At 40.1% G+C, this 19964-nt stretch overlaps 1 protein-coding gene across 1 annotated transcript; it reads right to left on the bottom strand.

The window, feature by feature from the left end:
* Positions 1-92: 92 nt before the first annotated feature.
* Positions 93-13496, bottom strand: LOC120794013 (serine/threonine-protein kinase BRSK1-like). Its single transcript, XM_040134542.1, has 19 exons — positions 12711-13496; positions 12475-12569; positions 12151-12236; positions 11540-11680; positions 10962-11078; positions 10649-10682; positions 10098-10166; positions 9787-9933; positions 8958-8989; positions 8676-8840; positions 7565-7662; positions 6617-6767; positions 6419-6479; positions 4684-5305; positions 4359-4407; positions 4099-4222; positions 3554-3764; positions 3079-3168; positions 93-1230 (listed from the first exon to the last, which is right to left on the bottom strand). The coding sequence occupies exons 1-19, from the start codon at positions 12793-12795 to the stop codon at positions 1031-1033; spliced, it is 2577 nt and encodes an 858-aa protein (XP_039990476.1). The 5' UTR covers positions 12796-13496; the 3' UTR covers positions 93-1030.
* Positions 13497-19964: the final 6468 nt, after the last annotated feature.

Here is a 19964-nt window from a genome sequence, read left to right as displayed (position 1 = left end):
TTTTTTTCCCATATAATAATGTTCATATTTCTGTTCAAATCAAAAATACTTTTCTTCAGAGCAACAGGGGTCCAATGCGAAAATCTTAGCTGCATTGTTTCATACTGTCTCTGAGTAAAAAGAAAATACAAAAGAATCAAAACCTTTAACTTGAAACAAATGCCTGCCAAAAAGCAACTGGTCAGCTTCCCCTTTCTAACACTGCAGAGTGTTTTCAGTTACTGTCTTTACTGCTATCACTGTGCTACTGACATCTTCAAAAGAAATATGTAAACATAAATAAAAACTAAATAAAAAAATATTTATTTTCACATTCACTTACTTAGCTTACTTTGTTGGTTTTCTTTACCTCAGGAGAAGACAGTGCTGGATTTCCAGGATGTTGTTTCTCCTGAGAAATTCAGGACCTTTTGTTCAGCTAGTCAGCACTCACTGGAAAGGTAGCAGGTTGCTAACTCTTTAGGGTTCATCTGCTGAGATACATCTATATGTCTTAGTATGGATAGGTAATTGCGTGTTGCTTGATAGTGATGAGTGCACTGGTTAATTTTAAGAGTAATCTTGAGAACCATCACAAGACTATTATTTCTTTTTGGTGTCAGATACTGTATTACAATGATATGGTAGACTAGCCTATCTGATCATGTCAGCATCCTTTAGCAGCTGATTTGCTAACTGGCATGCACATTAGCACTTCAAATTGCTAGTTTGATATGTGAAGCTGTATCTATGATGGATACCACTCTGCTCATTCACATATTATTTTTTTTCATTAAAGGGTGTTTCCCTAACACTTCTTTCTCATTTAAGGGTAGGAATCCTGGTGATCCAAATGATCAAGAGAACGTCGAGTTGGAAAAAAAAAAGCATGATGGGGGAAACGCTCAATCCTCGCTATGTTCAAGCACCTTCAATAACTTCAAGGACGATTAAGAGTAGCTCATGGCTTGCAGGGATACTTTGAGATGAAGTTATACTGTCTTCTTTCTGGTGTAGTTCAGGCATCCTGCTGCATGGTCTCACTTTTATCCTATGGTTGGGACTGGGTTCCATTGGAGGACAGCAGTCGGGTTCTCTCTTTTGCCGAGCCTCTGCGCTGCAGAACTCCCCCGCTGCCTCCTATGCCTCCGCCATCTGTTCGGTCGCCCCACTCGCACCTGTCGCCCCCACCCTCGGAGCGCCTCGAGTTTTGGCGGGTGGGGGTCCCATGGGGCCGGCCATTCTTCTCATCTGGGAAGGGATCAGAAGAGGAGGACAGGAAAGTCACTCTTAATGTATGCAAGTTAGCGTGTCTAAAATTATTGTGGCTGGGTCTGAAAAATTAGCACTATCCTTTTTCTTACTTTTTGCAAGTAAACTGTTCAATTGACAAATTGTTAGAGGTAGCAATTACTGTTCTCCCTTGGCCACAATTCGTGATGGGAGCCAAGAAAAAAAGTATTGTTTGAACAGAAAACAACCCTAACAATAATAATAATAATAATAATAATAATGACAATAAACTTTATTTATATAGCGCTTTTCTAAACAATCTTACAAAGTGCTCTAGAAAAGGAAATAAAGCTAGACATGGCCAATAAAATGAGAATAAGACCAAAAAACATGAGCACAGAGGAAGTAAAAATAATAAAACGAATATGATCAAATAAACAAGAATAAAACTGTATAAATAAAAACCTACTTCAAAAATTTCAAAAAGCTTTCACAAAGGGAAAGGTTTTAAGAAGAGTTTGAAAAGAAGATAGAGACTCAATGTGTCTGAGTTCAATAGGCAGGGAATTCCATAGTTTGGGGGGTCTAATGTGAAAGCCCGGTCACCCTTTGTCACAAACTGTGATTTGAGAGTAACCAGCAGAGGTCCATCCGCGGATCTCAATGGCCAAGAGGGCCATGTCAATAAATCAGAGAGGTATTCAGGAGCAAAGCCATTTAAGGCCTTAAAAGTGAGCAATAAAATTTTAAAATCAATTCAAAATCTAACAGGGTGACTCTTTGTCATGGCAATGGATCGAGCAGCAGTGATTTGCACCAACTGAAGACAGTGGATGGAGCCCTGGCTGATACCCAAGTAAAGTGTGTTGTTGCAATAATCAAGGAGAGAACAGATAAAAACATATACAACTTTTTCTAAATTAGCAATTGATAAAAATGACCTAATTTTAGAAATGATCTTAAACTGGAAGTAACAAGACTGGGTCACAGCAAGTTGTGAAGTTTACTAGGCTGCTAGGATATGTGTGTTTTAATGGCATGTATAATTGAGTGTTGTTGGGATAAAAATTATAAAGTATATCATGATTTTGAATCACCTTGTGAAGACGCAACATGTATATAGAACACTGAAGGGGGCCAAGAACGGAGCCTTGCAGTGGGTGAATAATGGTATGTTTAAAACTGTCTGGCAAAGAACCAGAGGCCAGTGAACTGTTAAAAATTTTTGAAACAACAGGGCTAACAGAGGAAAATACCTCCTTGAGTAGCTTAGTGGGGAAGATATTTAGGATGCAGGAGGAGGAGTTCATGTGATAGACTCTCTATCAGTGAAATGGTAATAGGTGGTAACTGGGTAAAAGAGGCAGAATTAACTTGGGGGATGGAAAGAATGCAAGGATCAGCCTGGATTTCGGACTTTATATTCTCCACCTTATCTACAAAATCCCAACAAACAAAATGATTTTTGTTTGATGGGACAGAAACCAGATGAGAATACCAGGTCTAAGGTGTGACCTTTACAATGTGTGGCCCCTTTAACAGATTTGAATGAGGTTAAAAGGGTCTATGAGATGTTGGGAATGGGAAGGACAACATACATGAATATAAAATCACCAAGAATATTTAGGTATGACAATTTATACAAGCTCAGAAAACTCAGAAATAAAACTGACTGATTTAGGGGGCTTATAAATTAAGATGCAGACATGTCCCTAGCCTGCCTGCATTAAATGACATTAAGCGCACAATAATGGAAGTTAATGGGGATTCCACACAAACCAGTGCTTGAAAGAAATTAAAGGCAAAGGTGAAAAAATGTTAACTTCTTACTCTGGTGTGTGCACAAGTGTGTGTAAGCAGTCTCACCAGATAGGGCTTGCACCATGGGTTGATCATGGGAGCTGAGAAGCTGAGCTTGAATCGTCTCCACCACTCGTCTGAACCTGCGACTTGGACCTGGAGATAAACCAAGGCACACACATCAAACAATCGCTTGGTATTATTCCAAAAATAAGGATATTTGAGCATTCTGAGTTTCAGTGCCAAAACCAAAACTATAATATTTTCATACCACCTTTTGCTGTGTTTAAAAATATTTTTCAACGGACACGTTTTTTTGGTAATTCGGTAAAATTCACCAGACTTCTCAGATGCATCAGTGCCCAGTGTCTACACAAAATACAGCCTTATATAACTCTCAGCCACAAAATGATTAAGCGTATTTCCCAAAAGTTCAAACTTTTGCTTCAGTAGATACAACCATAACTACACCTAAAATATAAATATTTATTAAGTGTCTTTAAATTCCAAATTGAAAGGGTTAAACATCTAATCCACTTGCCTGATATGAGGGTGAATGTCACGCTGTAGATTCCCGTCTCCCTCCTGCCCTCCCTCTCGGTCCTCTCCCTGTCCCGCTCCCTCTCGCCCTCTGAGAAGGCAATGTCCACCTGGAACTTGACGGGCTTCTGGAAGACGGAGGGGCCGCCGGAGGACTTGTACTCGGCCCGGAAGCTGGTCTGGGAGAGGACGCTGTGACTGAGCGAGGGGATCTGTGTGGTGGGGAGACAGAGAAGAAGCAGAGAGACCGACAGACTTACGAGGCGGGAGAGGTATGGGGGTCAACGTGAGTATAGGGAGACAAAGGGCGAGGGTGAGGAGAAGAGAGAAAGAGTGAGCCATTGGTGAAAGCAAAGTGATCCGTTAACGTGCCACGAGTGAGCAAGATTGAAATAAAAGGGAAAAATGAAATAGTGAGAGAAATGAAGTGCATACAGTATGAGAGTGCGAGTGACTTCCTTACAGCTTTGCCAGTGAGAGCCATGCTTTCTACAAACGAGCTTTGATAGTGAGAGTTGTGAAAGACAGACCACATCAGATACTCACAGACAGGAAGGCGTGCACAATGTCAGCTTTGACCGAACTCAGAGGTTTGTCTCTGATGACCACAAAGATCTGCTCCTCTTTCTCCAAGCCGATGAAGTTTCCAAACCACGATTTCTTAGCTAGCCTGGTAGCCGGACAAAAATATGCAGTGAGAGCAAATACACAGAGCCAAGTAAAACATCCACGAGCACAAAGACACAGCTTTATTCTAAGAAAACAAGTGACACTTCAGTATAAATATCTTAAGGACTGTGACTTACTCAGGGCTGGATTCTGGTGTTAGACTGGACATGTCCTCTGATGTAGGAACTAAAAGAGACAAATCGGTATTAAAATTAAAGTTTGTGTACAATATTAGTCCTTTAGCTTGAAGCTGGAGAAAAAATAATAATTGAGATTTAATCCATTGCTATTACAGAGGTTTAGAATAGTGTATGTAGTGTATGAATCAGAAAACTTGAGAAAGTTAGAATGGAGGAAACCTTTTGAAACTGATGACATACATAAGTCTAGATGTTCCATACCTGTGCAGCAAAAACTCAACAAAACTCCCACATAATAGTAAGGTATACATGCAAAACTCGCCTTGTAGTTTACGGCGATGGAAACGGGGTGAGCCCAGCAGGTTGTTCTTGAAAGAGTTGAGGCGAGTCCTCCAGTGGGCAGAGCTGCTGGCCGCCATGCCGCTTCCGCCTCCTGGGCTGGAGGGCGGGGTCAGCGACAGCGAGCCCACCCCTCCCCCTCCCTCCGCCCGAGAGGAGGATGAGGACGAGGAAGAGGAGGGCGGGGTGGAGGAGGGGTGGTGAGGGTGGTGGACAGGGGTGCCCAAGGGTGTGGGCAACGGAGAGCCCTGGGGAGTGACCTGCGGCACAGAGTGGGCAGAGGTTGGGTAGAAGCTCTTAGTCACTGACTTTAGGACAGAGGACGAAGGGAAGAAGAAACGGGGGATGGGTGACAAGAGCGGAGAAGGGGAGGGTGAGCGAGAAGATGGGTTGTGCAGAGGCAGGGATTTGATGGGCTGCAGGTGGGGTCTGTCGCCGGGTCCCTTGGTGGGCAGGGTCTGGGTCTTTGGGTTGGGGGGAGCTTTGGGCTTGTCATGAGCCCGTGCTGAGCGAGGAGTAGTGGCGCTTCCCTGTTTGGGCTCCTTTGTGAGAGGGTTAACGGTGGCAGAGGTGACATCTGATTGGCTGAAAGTGAAGACGGGGCTCTGATAGGACTGGGGAGTGGGTTTGTGGGGTGGGGGGTGGGAGAGATGGAAAACAAGAAAGAGAGGGGATGGAACATGGAGAAAGGATGGAAATGAATATCATGCTTCATGATAAAAGAGTGCAACATGTGAGTAGTGAAAATATCAAATGCAAAGCTTTCATTTTGGCCCTTTAGTCTTTTGTATGTGCCATTTATATCTAATGTGAGTGAGGGTTTAGTGACAGTTGTGGTAGTGAAAGGGTTAGAAATGCAGTGACTATGGACTTTTTTAATATTTAATATGTTTAATACGTAATTTAATCCCATAAACCAAGATAAATAATCTCATTTATGCATGCATGGTGAGCAAGAGAAGTGACATGAAGACAGAAAAAAAATGCCACCTAAACCTCCTCTTGGGTGAGAGATTTAATCTGAGGGACTGGGGTCGTGATGATGAGTAAATATGACGGAAAGAGCCTGGTAAATGGACATCTTTTGGGGTTGTGAAGTGTGTTTAGAATTTTTTAAAGCAAGGGAGGGGCAATATTGGCAATAAACGGCTATTTTTTTTTAAATTATCACAGCATACTGATATTGAGTATAATGATACTGATAGTTTACCATATTAGTAAAGCATTCAAAATTACATGTAAAAAAGTTGTTATGTGTAAAAACACCTGTTCATACAATTGAGTCTAACGCTTTTTATTTTTTTAAAAACAAAGCAATGATTTTAAAACAATATTTTTTAAATTATTTAAGATCTAATTCTAGGAAGAATATTGGTAAAATTAAATTAATTTTAATTGATAGTACTGAATTATTGGCCAGTCCTAGCTTAACACAAAAGGTTTACAGTGCTGTTGTCATACAACCAACTAAATGGTCCGAATTTGAACACAATAGTATGCTAAGCATGTTGGCTCTGCTACTTAGAAAACATTTCAGCACACATGTTTAGGATTGAGGCTTCAACTGTAGAGCTACAATGTTACAGGAGGAAGTTAAATTATGCAAATTCATGTTGGAAATTCAGTATTTTACAATGCATGACTGTTCAGTGATAGCAAAGATATCAAATCAGCAACAGTGTGTAGAGTTTGTTAAAAGTTGGCCAACAGGCCCCTACCCTGGGACTGCTGAGAGGGCTGGAGGAGAGACCAGTAGAGGCTCCACTAACTGAACGAGACCTGGCAAAGACAGCAGAGGTCAAAAGATCATCAAAAAATAGTATCACTATCAAGAAAGTGCGTGTGACTGAATGCATTCTTGGTATGTAACGTTTAGATTGTGTGTACTGTATGTGTGTAACCATAATATACTGTACCTCTGGCTGTGTGCAGCTGTGTCCAGGGCCCTGCGAGGCGGGGTGGGAGACCCCTGTTCAGTAACACTAAGCACCTCCAGGCTTTTCCTCTCGGGGCGGCAGCGGCCATGGCGCGTCAGCATTGGAGAGTCAACACGCTTTCGGGGAGGGTCTGCTGCAGAGCACCACCATAAAGTTGTCACGGGATTTACCAACATCAATTTTAGCAGTTTAAACCCTAAGCTACATTTTAACATCATTATATGATATGTTGTGTAAGTGCCATAAAGAAATAAGATCACTCTCAAAAAGATGTTTTGTTTCTTTGCCATGGCAGTGTTATTAATAAAGTGTTTCTCAAAATGAAAAACCCATTTCTAGTAAACCCTATTGCTCCCTGGTAGTAAGAGATGTCGCTTCAAAGTAGGATCATGTTGAAAGTGATTTTTCCAGAGGCCTTTCGCTCGATGCGCCATCTATGACTGTGATAAACTTAGCTTCATCAGCACTGGCAGAATGACTGCCCTCTCCCAGTTTTGTCCCATAGAGAAATACTGGAGATGTCCTGCCAAGTCTGGTTTGAACGTTGCAAATGACAAGAGACTTATGTTGGTAAAATATTACACATAGTTCAATAAACTTTCCATCATTTAACATTTTCTTCAAAGACAAAACTAAAAAGGCCTTTTGCCAATAAAGCAAACAAGAGGGCACTTGAGTGCACAAGCTTCTGTTTGTCTGTCTTCTACATTGCAAAATGTTATATTGCTAAAGGCGAGGATCACATTTACTGATCCTTAGGCTATTAACTACCAGTGCAAAATCTCAAATAATCTAAAATTAATTGGCAGAGGTAATGAGTACCACAGTCACACTCACAGACTGTGCTACAATTGCTTCTCAGAAACTGAGGCTGAGAAGAGCAGCTCCCTCCCATGAGTGGATTCCTCCTGCCCCCTAAAGACTGACCTATGTCATTGCGCGGAGGCAAGTCCTCATCCTCATAGCTGGGGTAGCGCTCTTTTCTGTCCAACAGTAGGTAATAGATCATCTTCTCCTGGTTTTCTCTGAGGAAAACAAAAGCAAAGAAAGAAGCTCTTAAGATAGGATGTTAAAATCTAAAAAGAATGATGTAGAAAGGAGCTATACTGTATTTGACAAGGGTAGGTAGCTCTGCTAAAAAGTCTGTGTAAAATAAAATTGCAGGTCGGAAAATATTGTCACCTGTGCACCTAAACATGTAGCCACATACACACTCCTTCCCATGCTATGTTTCAAACGCTGAATAAAGACTGAGTAAATCATAACAAGATGACAAACGCAGACATTTTTTGAGCACAAATCAGTGCATCTTTTGAAGTCCTCAATATCACTTCCTTGTTATAAGTGACTTTTTTTTTTAACTTTAAAGCTGACAAGGAGCTCCTGACCGCAAAACTAGTTTGATTTTTGTTAAGCTAGGTCATATTTTTTGGGCAGAGGCCTTATCCTCTGGGGGATGTAGTCCCTAAATTTGGAAACCGCTTCAGTCTATCCACCATCTTGCATGCTTTAACCCCGTGGCAAATAAGTCAACCTGACTCAGAACATGAGCTTCATGTGGCATGACGGAGAGGAAACCATATCCCTTCTCTGCTTTCAGTCAGCACTCGAAATGTCTGTCCACAAAACATAGGGGTCAACAAAAATCAGATGCCGAAACTTATTAAGCACATTACTGAGTAACCAGAATGAAAGTAGGTCCTGTATACAACCCAATACAACAGTCCTGAAATAGATCTTATCTTTGTAGTATGTACTCTTTTAATTATTATTGACACTGTTTCAGAGCTGTTGAACGCTTGATATGTTTTTATAGTTTTGCGACTCAACAAATGTAAATGAGGTAGACAAAAACTATTAAAAAAAACATTTGATATCATGCAGTTTTCCCACCATACCATACCATAACCTAAACAAAAAGTAAGGGAGTAGTGTGTTTATTGCATAGTGTTGCACAAGTGTTTCGATTTTTCTAGTCAGTTAGTGTGCAATCAGGCACTCGGAAACGCAGTCGTGTTTAGAGTTGAAAAAGGCTTACTCTTCACATTGCAAATCACGTGTGAGCTTGACCCGGTCTCGGAAACAACCCAGCGAGTGCATGCTGTCCAAAACATCTGGGTCCAGCTCAGTCAGGGACAAGATCCGCCTCACACACACACGCCTGGGAGGAGGCTGCTCAGGACACGGTTCGTTACGACCACCCCTGGGAGCCACACGCACACACATGTCACATAATGAAACACACATGAATGACACAGATATAATGTACGTGATTAAGTATGATGCAAAATCACTTATGTAAAGATGAGCGTATACTCACAGATACCAGGCATGTTTCTGGATGGCCTCTAGCTGTAACGGGTGACAGGGCAGAGGGGGCCATTAGTTTCTACAGTCTGTTAACAGCCAGATGGCCACAGAGCTTTGCTGTGTAAACACTTCACTCCAGATATTTTTATAGGCATAAAAGCCACCTCATCAGTTCTGAATATTGCATATTAAAAATAACAATTTCTAACTGTGCAATATTTATTGCTTTTGAGAATGTAACTGAAAATCATGCATCACTTAGCGTGCTGAAGAAATTTTATTTAACCAGTTACAAATTTGATGTTGGTCATGAACAGTGACACTGTCCCAAATATGTAGAATAAGATCCTTGTTCCCAAAAGTATCCTTAACACCTGGCGTTAACATGGGTCCTTCTGATTCTACTTCTGATTCTGATAATATGCACAAAAAAAACCATACATAAAACATAAAATCTTTGCACGAATGCACCTAAAACATACGGATGATGCAATCACCTGATGTAAATGCAACTTTGTCTTTTAATCCACGTAAACTATGATCATTAAAATGCTGGAGCGCAGATCTAGCTACAAAGTGCAAAAGCAAAGACAACCTGAAAGTGAATCAAAACTAAAAATTATTCAAATCAATGACAGCAGTCCATTGAAGCTGCTCTCTTCAATCCCTGTATATTAAAGAGAAAGGAAGTAGAGGCAATCCCCATTCAAAGCGGACAATTTAACACAGGTGTAAATCTGATTACAGCATCTCCGGATACAGTCTGCATATGAGACATGCATTAATTCCAGGTGTTTAGGCGCCATCCAAACCCCCTGTGTATGAGCACAGTCTCGTACCGTCAGCCTCTTTTCAGGGTTGACCTCAATCATGCCCTTGAGCAGAGACTGGCAGTCCGGCGGGATGAAGTGGGGCATGTGGAACACCCCGCTCTTCACCTTCTCCAGGAGCTGGCGTAAATTGTCGTGGTCAAAAGGCAGGGCGCCCTGTAGGAGAAAACGGAAAGAGGGAAGTCAGAGGAAGAAAGGAAAAACAGAAGGGATAAAATAAGCTTGACAAAAGGGGGGGGGGTAAGTAAGAACTGCAAACACGTGAGGGGTATTTAAAAATGGACCACACTGTGTTGAGAAAACAGGAGCAAAAGACTCACCACCAGGAGAGCAAATAGGATGACCCCACAGCTCCACACATCTGCTCTCCGCCCATCATATTTCTCCCCCTGCCAACAAAGAATCCCCATGAATTCATTCACCACTGACTATTTGAAAACACAAAATGAGCATTAATCAATTAAATTCAATGAGATAATTTCAGCTGAGTTTAAGGCTTATCAAAGACTATATAAATTATTTGAAAAGAAATCTCTGTCAAAAGAACCACTGTAGCCCATTTTAATCCAGCATTTAGTCGTTCTAAGTCCAAACCCCTGTGAAACATTCTTTTCATTGATACAACTGGATATTCTTCTTGTATGTTGAGTGCCCTCAAGAATCACTCTTACTAAAGATAAGCCTTCTAAAACAACACACGTGACAGACTCTATGTTTTTAATAAGACTTTTTAAAATTATTCTTCGTGATTTTGAAACAATTCATGCGGCTAGGTATTTGCTTCTAAATTAATAATTTATTCATAACGTTTGCACATTTTTATTACAAGCCAACATTTGAGGAAGACACTGTGCAAGAGTAGGACTCTTACCCGTATAACTTCAGGGCACGCATAATGTGGAGATCTGAAATGAAACGTTACTATGCTTACAATTCTGGAAGAATGCACAGTAGTACTAGTAAAATCAAAGAAGTATAAAAAAGTAATGTACTTGGTATATAGGTACAGCTATCACTGTTGATGTGATGTCTGTAGTTTCCGTGGCAACTACTATAATCTTAATCGTGAAGAATATATAATGTAACATGGATAGACTTACATTCCAAGTTCCTGAAATACTAAACATGACCCTTTTTTATGTGGGTACACAGTATTTATGAACACACACACAGATGGTACTCACCCACAGCTGGTCTCTAATAGGCTGTCCCCCACCTGTAGGGAGGCCATGCCAAAGTCAGCGATACGGATGTTGTTCTTCTCATCCAGGAGCAAGTTCTCAGGCTTCAGGTCTCTGTGACTGCACAGACACAACAGAAACTGTAAGTCTCAGCTTAACTGCGACTGCATGGTTTTGAAAAGTTGGCTTTAATACTGTATTGGTTCATGCTAAAGAATCACAAGTTTTTCCATATTTATTTCTTGATACACTGTCACAAAATAATCCATTGGTCAAAAGGAAATATAAGAATTAAAAGTGTCTGCAAACATCAAGTAAGTATTAAAGATACAATTTAGATGTTACTGACCAAGGCAGCGGGAAACTTCTGACTTATTTTGCCCTAACATGTCAAATTGGCACTGATTCTTTATCGTTTAAAGAGAGGGCTAAGAATCAACAACAGTGCAGCAAAATGATTTCTTTTTTTGCAGACCAAAGGCCTTCGAATAGATTTGTAAATTAGCAGAGGAACTCAAACAATCACCTATCAAATGTCCCACACCACAATTTAAGAACCAATGCTTTATGCAAAAACCAACCAGATGGAATGACTGTGGCAGAAATCCAAAGCAGAGATGATCTGCCTGAAGAACTTCCTGGCCTCTTTCGGAGTCAGCCGCCCCTTCTTCACCAGGTAGTCAAACAGCTCTCCTCCTGACACATGCTCCAACACCAGGTACCTGTCGACATACAACAGTGTGATTTGAAACTTTCATTTTTAAGACACAGGAGGAGGACAAAAGGAAAAAATAAAGAAAAACAATAACTCTAACCTCAGACACTCTTAAACTGTTAGATACTATCAATTTATGATGTTGGACTCTAGGATCGCAATATTGAGATTGTTATTTATCTTTTGTTATGTAATCACTGTCTGCCAACTTGCCCATCTACTCCAGCAGCTGTTTTGTAACAATGTTAAAGCATTTTTGGAAGAATTTTTCCTTAAGACTGATGAAAACCTTTTAGAAATAATTGTATTAGGTTAAGGAAAAGTGAGAATTACAGTGATGAGAGCAGATCAATATAGTTCTTAGAGTAATAAGTATACCCATCCCACTCCAAAGTTCAGTAGTCAGCAAGGGGAAAATAGCATGCACACTGCAGTGAGCCCAAATGTGAGGCTCTTTTGAATGCAGAGAGAACTCACAGGTATTTGTTATTCTCGTAAACATCATGCAGCTTCAACACATGCGGATGCTCAATCAGTTTCAGAATGGCAATCTCCCTCTCAACCTGGTTAGAGAGAAAAGACAGATATAAAGAAAGAGAGAGAGAAAGAGATGAAGATACTAAAGCAGATCACGCAGGTCAGTCAGTGTCGTTCTTGAAGCAACAGACCTGAGGTTAATTAATACCCTAATACAGAGGTTAAATGTAGAGAATAGCAGGAGCAGTTTATGTTCAGCACAACACACCTGGCCATATACAAAATTAGCATGTGAGCAACAACCTCAACAGCGTCATACCGTACCTTCATCAAGACTGACTCCGACAACTTCTCTCTGTTGACTATTTTGATCGCTACCTTCTGACCTGTAATACAGTGGATGCCCAGCTTGACCAGTCCTGAAAGACATGCAGGCAGGCATAAGACGTAGAAAGAGGGCATCGTCTACCGTATTTCATTCTACATCAAATAGCAGCTTTAAATCCGTTGTCACATTTCAGGAAAGTTTCAGCATTTCCAAAACAGTTGGGTGTACTCACCTGTCTGTCCCTTCCCCAGTGTTTTTTCCAGTCGATAGGGCCCAACATATTGAGCTGACTGACTTAGAGACAGTTCCTTACTCATACTGCTCTTACTGGAGGCTAATACACTACTACTACTGCTACTACTGCACTGTTTCTATTGCAATTACTTGGATATTATACAGCTTATACAGAAGTTATTGTGGGATACAAGATGGTGCTCAACTTAGACGAACGACTACCTTTTATTTCAGTGATAACACTGCTACTCTGAAGTTACTGGGTGAACATGTAAAAAAATGCAAACCGTCGCTGATCTGGATGATAAATGAACATTCCTCATCTAAACCTGGTTAATAAACATAGCTAAGTAGCTTTGCTTTTTTTTTTTTGTTCTGAAGCACGGTAAACATGTATAACGTTGATATTTAACGAAAACAGCTGGCTAGTGGTAGACTAAAGCAGAGAAACTGAAATGACATTAAGTTACTGGGCTGTTTTATGCGTTAAATAACCACCACTACCCCAAAGATAAACATGACAAGGTAGGAAAACTAATGAGTTTTACTTCTGTACATTAGTTTATTTGTATAACTTGCACTTTGTTAAATGTATGACGTTAACTATATATGACGGTTAATAAGAAAATTATCGCAGAGTAACGTTTAACGTTATATAGCCTTAAAACGAGCAGTTTTTTTCACGCCGGCTGAGAAGATAAATGTCATTCGGTGGTTGAGTCTACCAACAAAATGTCAAATACGTGAAGTGGATTTTTAGCAGTGGAAATTACATCAATTTTATTCTCTCTGTCAGGCCTATTTTACAGGTGCAACAACATGCTATTTTAGCCTCGCCGCCGCTCTCCCACACAGCAGCGAGGCTAGCTTGAGTTAGCCTCAACGCCTTGACCAACGGCCGTGTCGCTCGCGCCGCCTGTCAAAAAAACCGACACCTCCTGAAGTTTCTGGGCATCGCCAAACGGTAAGATTCATCGGACGGCCGCCACATTCTCACAATATTTCGAGGTGAAACGCGTATTCCTCGCACAACAACCATCTTTAGCGTGGCGTAGTCCTCCCCCTCCCTGTCTCTCTCCCCGTCTCTCCCTCTCTACATCCCTGCAAGTAGCGGATCACAGCATCTTCTCCTCTCTCCTTTGGCGTGTCCTCCTCCCTCACCGGCGGATACACAGGTGAAAAAAAAACAAAACACAGAGATCGGCCCGCACTACTACCGGCTGCCTTATTCCCCTCCTCGCTTCTGATTATAGTTCACGCAGGGTAAAGGCCCCCCTGTATTATACTCCCTTCGGTTTTCTTGCCGTAAATCGATATTTTCTCTCTCCTCTTCCTTCCTTCGTCTCACTCGCATCAGCATCCGGGTCCCACTCCCTCTCCATCCTCTCTCCTCTCTTCCCCGCCCTCCTCCTCCTCCTCCTCCTCCTCCTGATCACCCTCCTCAAAATACGCTTATCTCTGCATTCACCTCGGCACCGGCCACACTGTGGGCCCCGAGAGCTGCTGCGGGCACCTCCCTCAGTATTATTAGGAAAGACATTTGTAAGCATCGCCAGAGGCAGCGGATGGGACGCTGCTTGTTTGGGGGATGCTGGGGTGAAACAGCTCTGGCCTCTCAGAATCACTGGTGTCCCATAGGTGGTGTTTTTGTTTTCAATCTGATTATGAATATGATGATATGAAGTAAAAAATCCGAGGTGTAGCATAACTTTGTAGCACGGAGAATTGAAAAATACAGAAAAATACACCATTACCAGTGTTCGAGAGTAACTAGTTCATTTACTCAAATACTTTACTTAAGCAAATTCTTTTTTTTTTCTGCTACTTTGTTCTTCTACACCACTACATTTAAGGGTTACATATTTTACTTTTTACTTCGCTACATTTATTTGCTAACTATTGCTACTTTTCAGATCCATATTTTACATGCAAAACATATAATAAAGTTATACATTACAGTGCATTGTTAAAGATGAAACTACCCAGGAGTATGTAATGTAATTAAAAATAACTCCACCTTAACCAAGTGTAATGTAAAAACATTGCGTAAAGCATTTATAATAATGAAACAATAATACATGATAAATATAACACCCTGAAAGGGACCATTGTGTTTAATGAGTAGTTGGACTTTTTACTTGTAATGGAGTATTTTTACATTGTGGAATTTCTACTTTTACAAAAGGACCTGACTGCACCCCCCCCTCCCACACACACACACACACACACTATTTTAATCTATAAAAATGCATCATACATCATAAAATGACCATATTTTTTGTATCGTATGTAAAATCTTAATGTTTAAAGTAACTTTTAATAGCTGTCAAATAAATGTAGTGATTTAAAAATGTGAATTACTTCCTCCTGAAATGTAGTGGAGTAGAAGTATGCAATAGCATAAAATAGAAAATATTCAAGTAAAGTATAAGTATTTTAAAATTATACTTTAGGGCAGTACTTGAGAAATTGTAATCAGTTGCTTTCAAACACTAATAGCAAATGTATCTTAAGACGGCTTCACGTAGAGGTTCATTTCTGTGTCCTCATTTAATATTTGCTGATTGCCACTTAAGACCTGTCACAGTAAGAAAAGCACAGGTGAAAATAAACAAAAAATAATGATGGCCAAATTCCATTTAACTGCCCATAGTGCCCCATAAAAAGCCTTCAAATCAATGTAGGCCATGGGACATTTAAACCTCACTGAAACCCACTCTAAAAAGTATTTATGATGAGCACAGCTCCTTAAAGAAGGGTGACCCAACCCACCTCCTCATCTGGAGAGGAAGTGGTGCTGTTTCAAATGACTAGCACAGATATGATATTTTTATTTTTTTTAAAAAGAGAGAGACAGAGAGTAAGTGGGACATTTGAATGTATCATCTGTAAAGTGCCTTGAAAAATCTCTAAAATCTCAATTTGAAATGTTGTGTGTGGGTGGATAATTCCCCAAAGCCCATCTTCATCTGCGCCTAGCTGGTTGATTTGCACGCAGCCAGAAGGATTTGTCTCCAACCATGGAGCAGAAATAGAAAGGAAAGATAATCATTCTACTATCTTCTGGTTTGTTCTTATGGTCTTTTAAAATCAAAATACTTCAGTGCAATGAAAATAAGTAGGGCTACGTCAGTGCTGTGAACGACACACCTTGCAGGAGAAAATGGTCTTCTTACCTTAAGAGAAAATAAACATTGAAGACAGGTACACTGTAAAAACCATGCTTTGTTTGGTTTTCCACACGCAGTATTTTAAATAAAAGATTGCAGGGAACAAGAGAGTCCAACAAGAAGAGATAGGGAAGGGAAAAGTAGGACAAAACTTCTTCGTCTGCAGTGGTAGGTTTTGAGAACAGAATGAAGTTTGCCTTATCCATAAACCTGCATACCTAATACCTTAGTTTTCTTTTACAAATGAATGTCCAAATACTAACTACACTCCTTCATGTGAATTCTGTCTCTCCAAAGCTTGGACCTGAATCTCTCCTTCCAGTTGACAGCACCAGGATCAGTCTGCGCTCCAGAAATACAAGGGAGGTTATTTTATAACATACATCTTGTGGGTAAACAACTTTTCCTCCCATCTACACAGAGAACAGGAAAACTAACTCCAGACACACTTCTTTTCCAGGTCTTTTCTCCAGTCAAATTTTTGTGCATTCCCACAATCCCCACACTCATTGCCGGAGCTCAGACTGGAAAACTGACATTAAACTGCTCGGTGCAGGTACTAATGTGAGGATTAGGCAGAGATTAACAAGCTGTTCTTAATTCCATTAAGAGCAACTACTCCAGAAGAAGCCTATGCTCGGCCAGTGGAGAGGTTCCAGCAACCAGTGCATCTAATAAATCAAGAACATCACAAAAATTGCTGAATAATAACATCTGTGATTACTAAAAAGAACCCCAAAACAATATATATATATATACTGTGGGTGGAAATGTTGTTGTATTGTGTATTTTTGTGCATAACAATTTACAGTGAATGGATAACCGGTTTTATAACATAGTCCATAATAGAATTATAACATTCATGAAAGAAGAAGATCACATTCACAGAAGCATATAGTATCCGCAGTTTAATATCATCACCCCCTCTTCAGTTTTTCAGATGGTTCAGTCCAATGCAATAAGCAAGGAGGGGAATGCTGGGAAAGTGAAGGACTTTGATAAAGTGAAGCTGTGATCAAAAAAAAAAAAAGATGGAAAAGAAGCAGAATTATGTGATTCAAATCATGCAGATGCTATATGATGCAATACAATACAATGCGGCGTCAAAGGTATATTCACGCTATAGTTTCTGCAGAATTATGTAAAATAAAAATATGGAATAGAACCACATGGGATTTGTCAGAGTTAGGAAAGTTCATAATACTTGTTTATTTTCCATTTCCTCCTTCAATTTTCATTTCCCTTTTTAATTTTAGTCTAATTCTAGTTAAAATGATCCTCCATAAGCCTCAGCGTTTATCTCCTAATAAACTCACTGATGGCATTCTTGGTTATCTGCTAGCCAAACCAGTAAAGATATGTGACAAAATGTCAAGAATATAGCTTTTAAATAGAATAAAACCCAAAGAATCACCACAGTATTAACTGCAAGAAATCGTGCACAAAGAGTATCATTTAATGAGTTTTGACATCATGTCTTTGTGTTTGCCTGTTTGTCAGTGCCTGATTAGCACCACAGTTGATGGTTTTGTAGCTTTTAGAGACTGTTATTCTGGTTTACAAGCACTGACTATCTGTGCAAGACCACATGACCTTTGTTTTATTGTTGTTTTTTTACTCTTTATACAGGGGAAAAAACAGTGATAGTAGTTTGTAGTTATTTGTGTGAACTTACATTTTATTAAGATGTATTTTCCTGATGTGTTATGATCCCTCAGACAGGGTTTTTACACAGGCCTGGAAGGCATCTATCAGATCTTTACAGTGCTCCACTCCCTTCTCTCTGACACTGAAACACAAAGCCAGATTTATGAAACAATCTTAGCACTCTCTCCACATACAGCTGGGTTATCCCCTTTGACATATAACAGCGTTTCGGTTAAAATTGTGCAAATTGCTTTATGTAAATGTGGAGACATCAGTATAATAACACATAGGGAATATCTCTAAATTTACTCTAAATTTAATCTACATGTGCACCCAGGGGATTATTTCAATATGTATGCATTTCAACCCGAACCTCCACAGCTGCTTTTATCTGCACTCGGTGCAGCGCGAGAGCACGAGCGAGTAATCTGTACAGCAGCTCCACTGCCACTAATCACCGCTGCACGTGGGCACGCACCAAACGGCTGTCGCTCCTTGCGCGCACGTAACACGAACCGGCAGCCTGGAATGTGCTGGTCCTCTGCAATAGGTCACACATGTGGAAGCCTAATTTTAAACCTCAGGTCTATTTACGCTTCTCAAGACGTCTCACGTTAGCGTAAGGGCCCCCTGTAAATGTCGTTTCCCTCCGTCCTGTGATGTAGAGTGGATTTACCTAAAGTTGTGACCAAGTGTTCTACTTGAACCCCATTTAGAGTTAGTGATCTCCCCGCAGGCGCTCGTACATGTTGAGCCCAGATGAGAAGTTAATATGAATACATTGGAAGACATGCACAGAACTCAGTAAGCGATGACTGTGAATGGCCAAAAGGATTTAATGGAATGTGACTAGTATTTAACTGAAACCCAAACACAGTTAATGAATAGTCCTTGAGGGCACAGAGTTATACAAAGACATTCTGTAAGTGCAAAGACTATCACATTGGCCAGAGAAAATGTAATTACTCATTTCAGATTTTGAATGTACACGTACATTTGTGTAAATACCATTTTTAGCATCTACAATGGTACATTATTCCTGTCAGAACTCACCATTTGTCAACGTCCTCTTTGATTACCTGGCATGATGCTGGCACAGCTTCGAAATAATCTGGCATTTTGACAGCAGCGAGCTGCAGTTTGTGGAGGTGTGCTGCTGCAAGGGTTGCAGTCAAGTATGGTTACAGATTGGTAACAGAGATGGAGGGACAGACAGAGCAGGGAGGGAGGGGGGAGCATGCACAGTGACTGTATGATAAGCTTGAGAAAAGTAGAAGTCAAGGGGATCTGATGAGAAAAAATTATCACATGCAAGATATTACTCAAGACTAGTTTTACTATTTATTACATGTTTACATTTTGCGTCTTCGCCCGTTTCTCTTCGTTTTTCTGTCCCATTTATGTTCATCAAGCAACATAATTTAAGTAATTTGAGAGTTCCTTAATTCCTGTCTTTTGTTTTATTCTCCTTCCAATGACTATGCAGATGGATGGCCTTTTGAGTCAAGTATTATGCATTACAAAGGCCTCATAGTGCATCTAAAATACTCACTACAGGGGAGCTGGCAGAGGGCTTCTCCCTGAAAAGAGACTGGGGAGCCTGAGTTTGTTTTAGAAGGTATTGTTGGCTCAAGAGGTCAAGCTGATAGTTGTGGCATTTGTTTAACCAATAAAATGTTGAACTAGCATTGAGCATGACGTCAGAAAAGATGCAACTAATATTCTAGAAATAATCGATAATTTTGATGCTTTTAAATATACAAAATATAAGCAGATGGCGGTAGCATGAGTGATGTTAATCCCCACAGGGACAAAGATTTGTTTCTTATTTTGAATTCATCCTGACCAGAGTGTGTAGTTCTAACAGATCATACATTTGAGAAACAACCTTTCATTTTGGGGTTTACTAAACTAACTTCTTGTCCCACCGTCAAAGGTTTTTCCTTATACAACGACAAACCTTTGCAGAGCACATCTGCTAGTTCATTTACATGGATATAGCTTTTTACTGTTGGATAAATAAAAACATAAATAAATAAATCTTAACAATATATTATAATTATAATTGTACAACTGTCAAGGCATATGAAATAGTTTTTTCTGAACATAGTAAAATACAAAAAAATGTTTTATCTTCCATCATATTTAGCACCAGCAACTAAGCAAAGTTAGAAGAAATGACAGCAATTCAGAACAATGACCACATGTACTCCATGGTATTTCATGATTATATTATAAATTCAACTGAAAATGAGAAAAAAAAATTGGTCACATTGATTTCTTGAGATATTTCCTATATATTTGTAGCACAGACATTAATTCTCTTCAACACTGAGATACTCCCAACACCCTAGGTAAGACCAATTCTTAGAATATAGAGTTTATTGATATTTATGGGTCATCAAGGTCTAATGATTATAAATATCAGTTTTTTC

This window comes from Xiphias gladius, chromosome 9, assembly GCF_016859285.1.
Source record: "Xiphias gladius isolate SHS-SW01 ecotype Sanya breed wild chromosome 9, ASM1685928v1, whole genome shotgun sequence".
Lineage (NCBI taxonomy): Eukaryota > Metazoa > Chordata > Actinopteri > Istiophoriformes > Xiphiidae > Xiphias > Xiphias gladius.
This window is presented reverse-complemented; position numbering and strand designations above follow the sequence as displayed.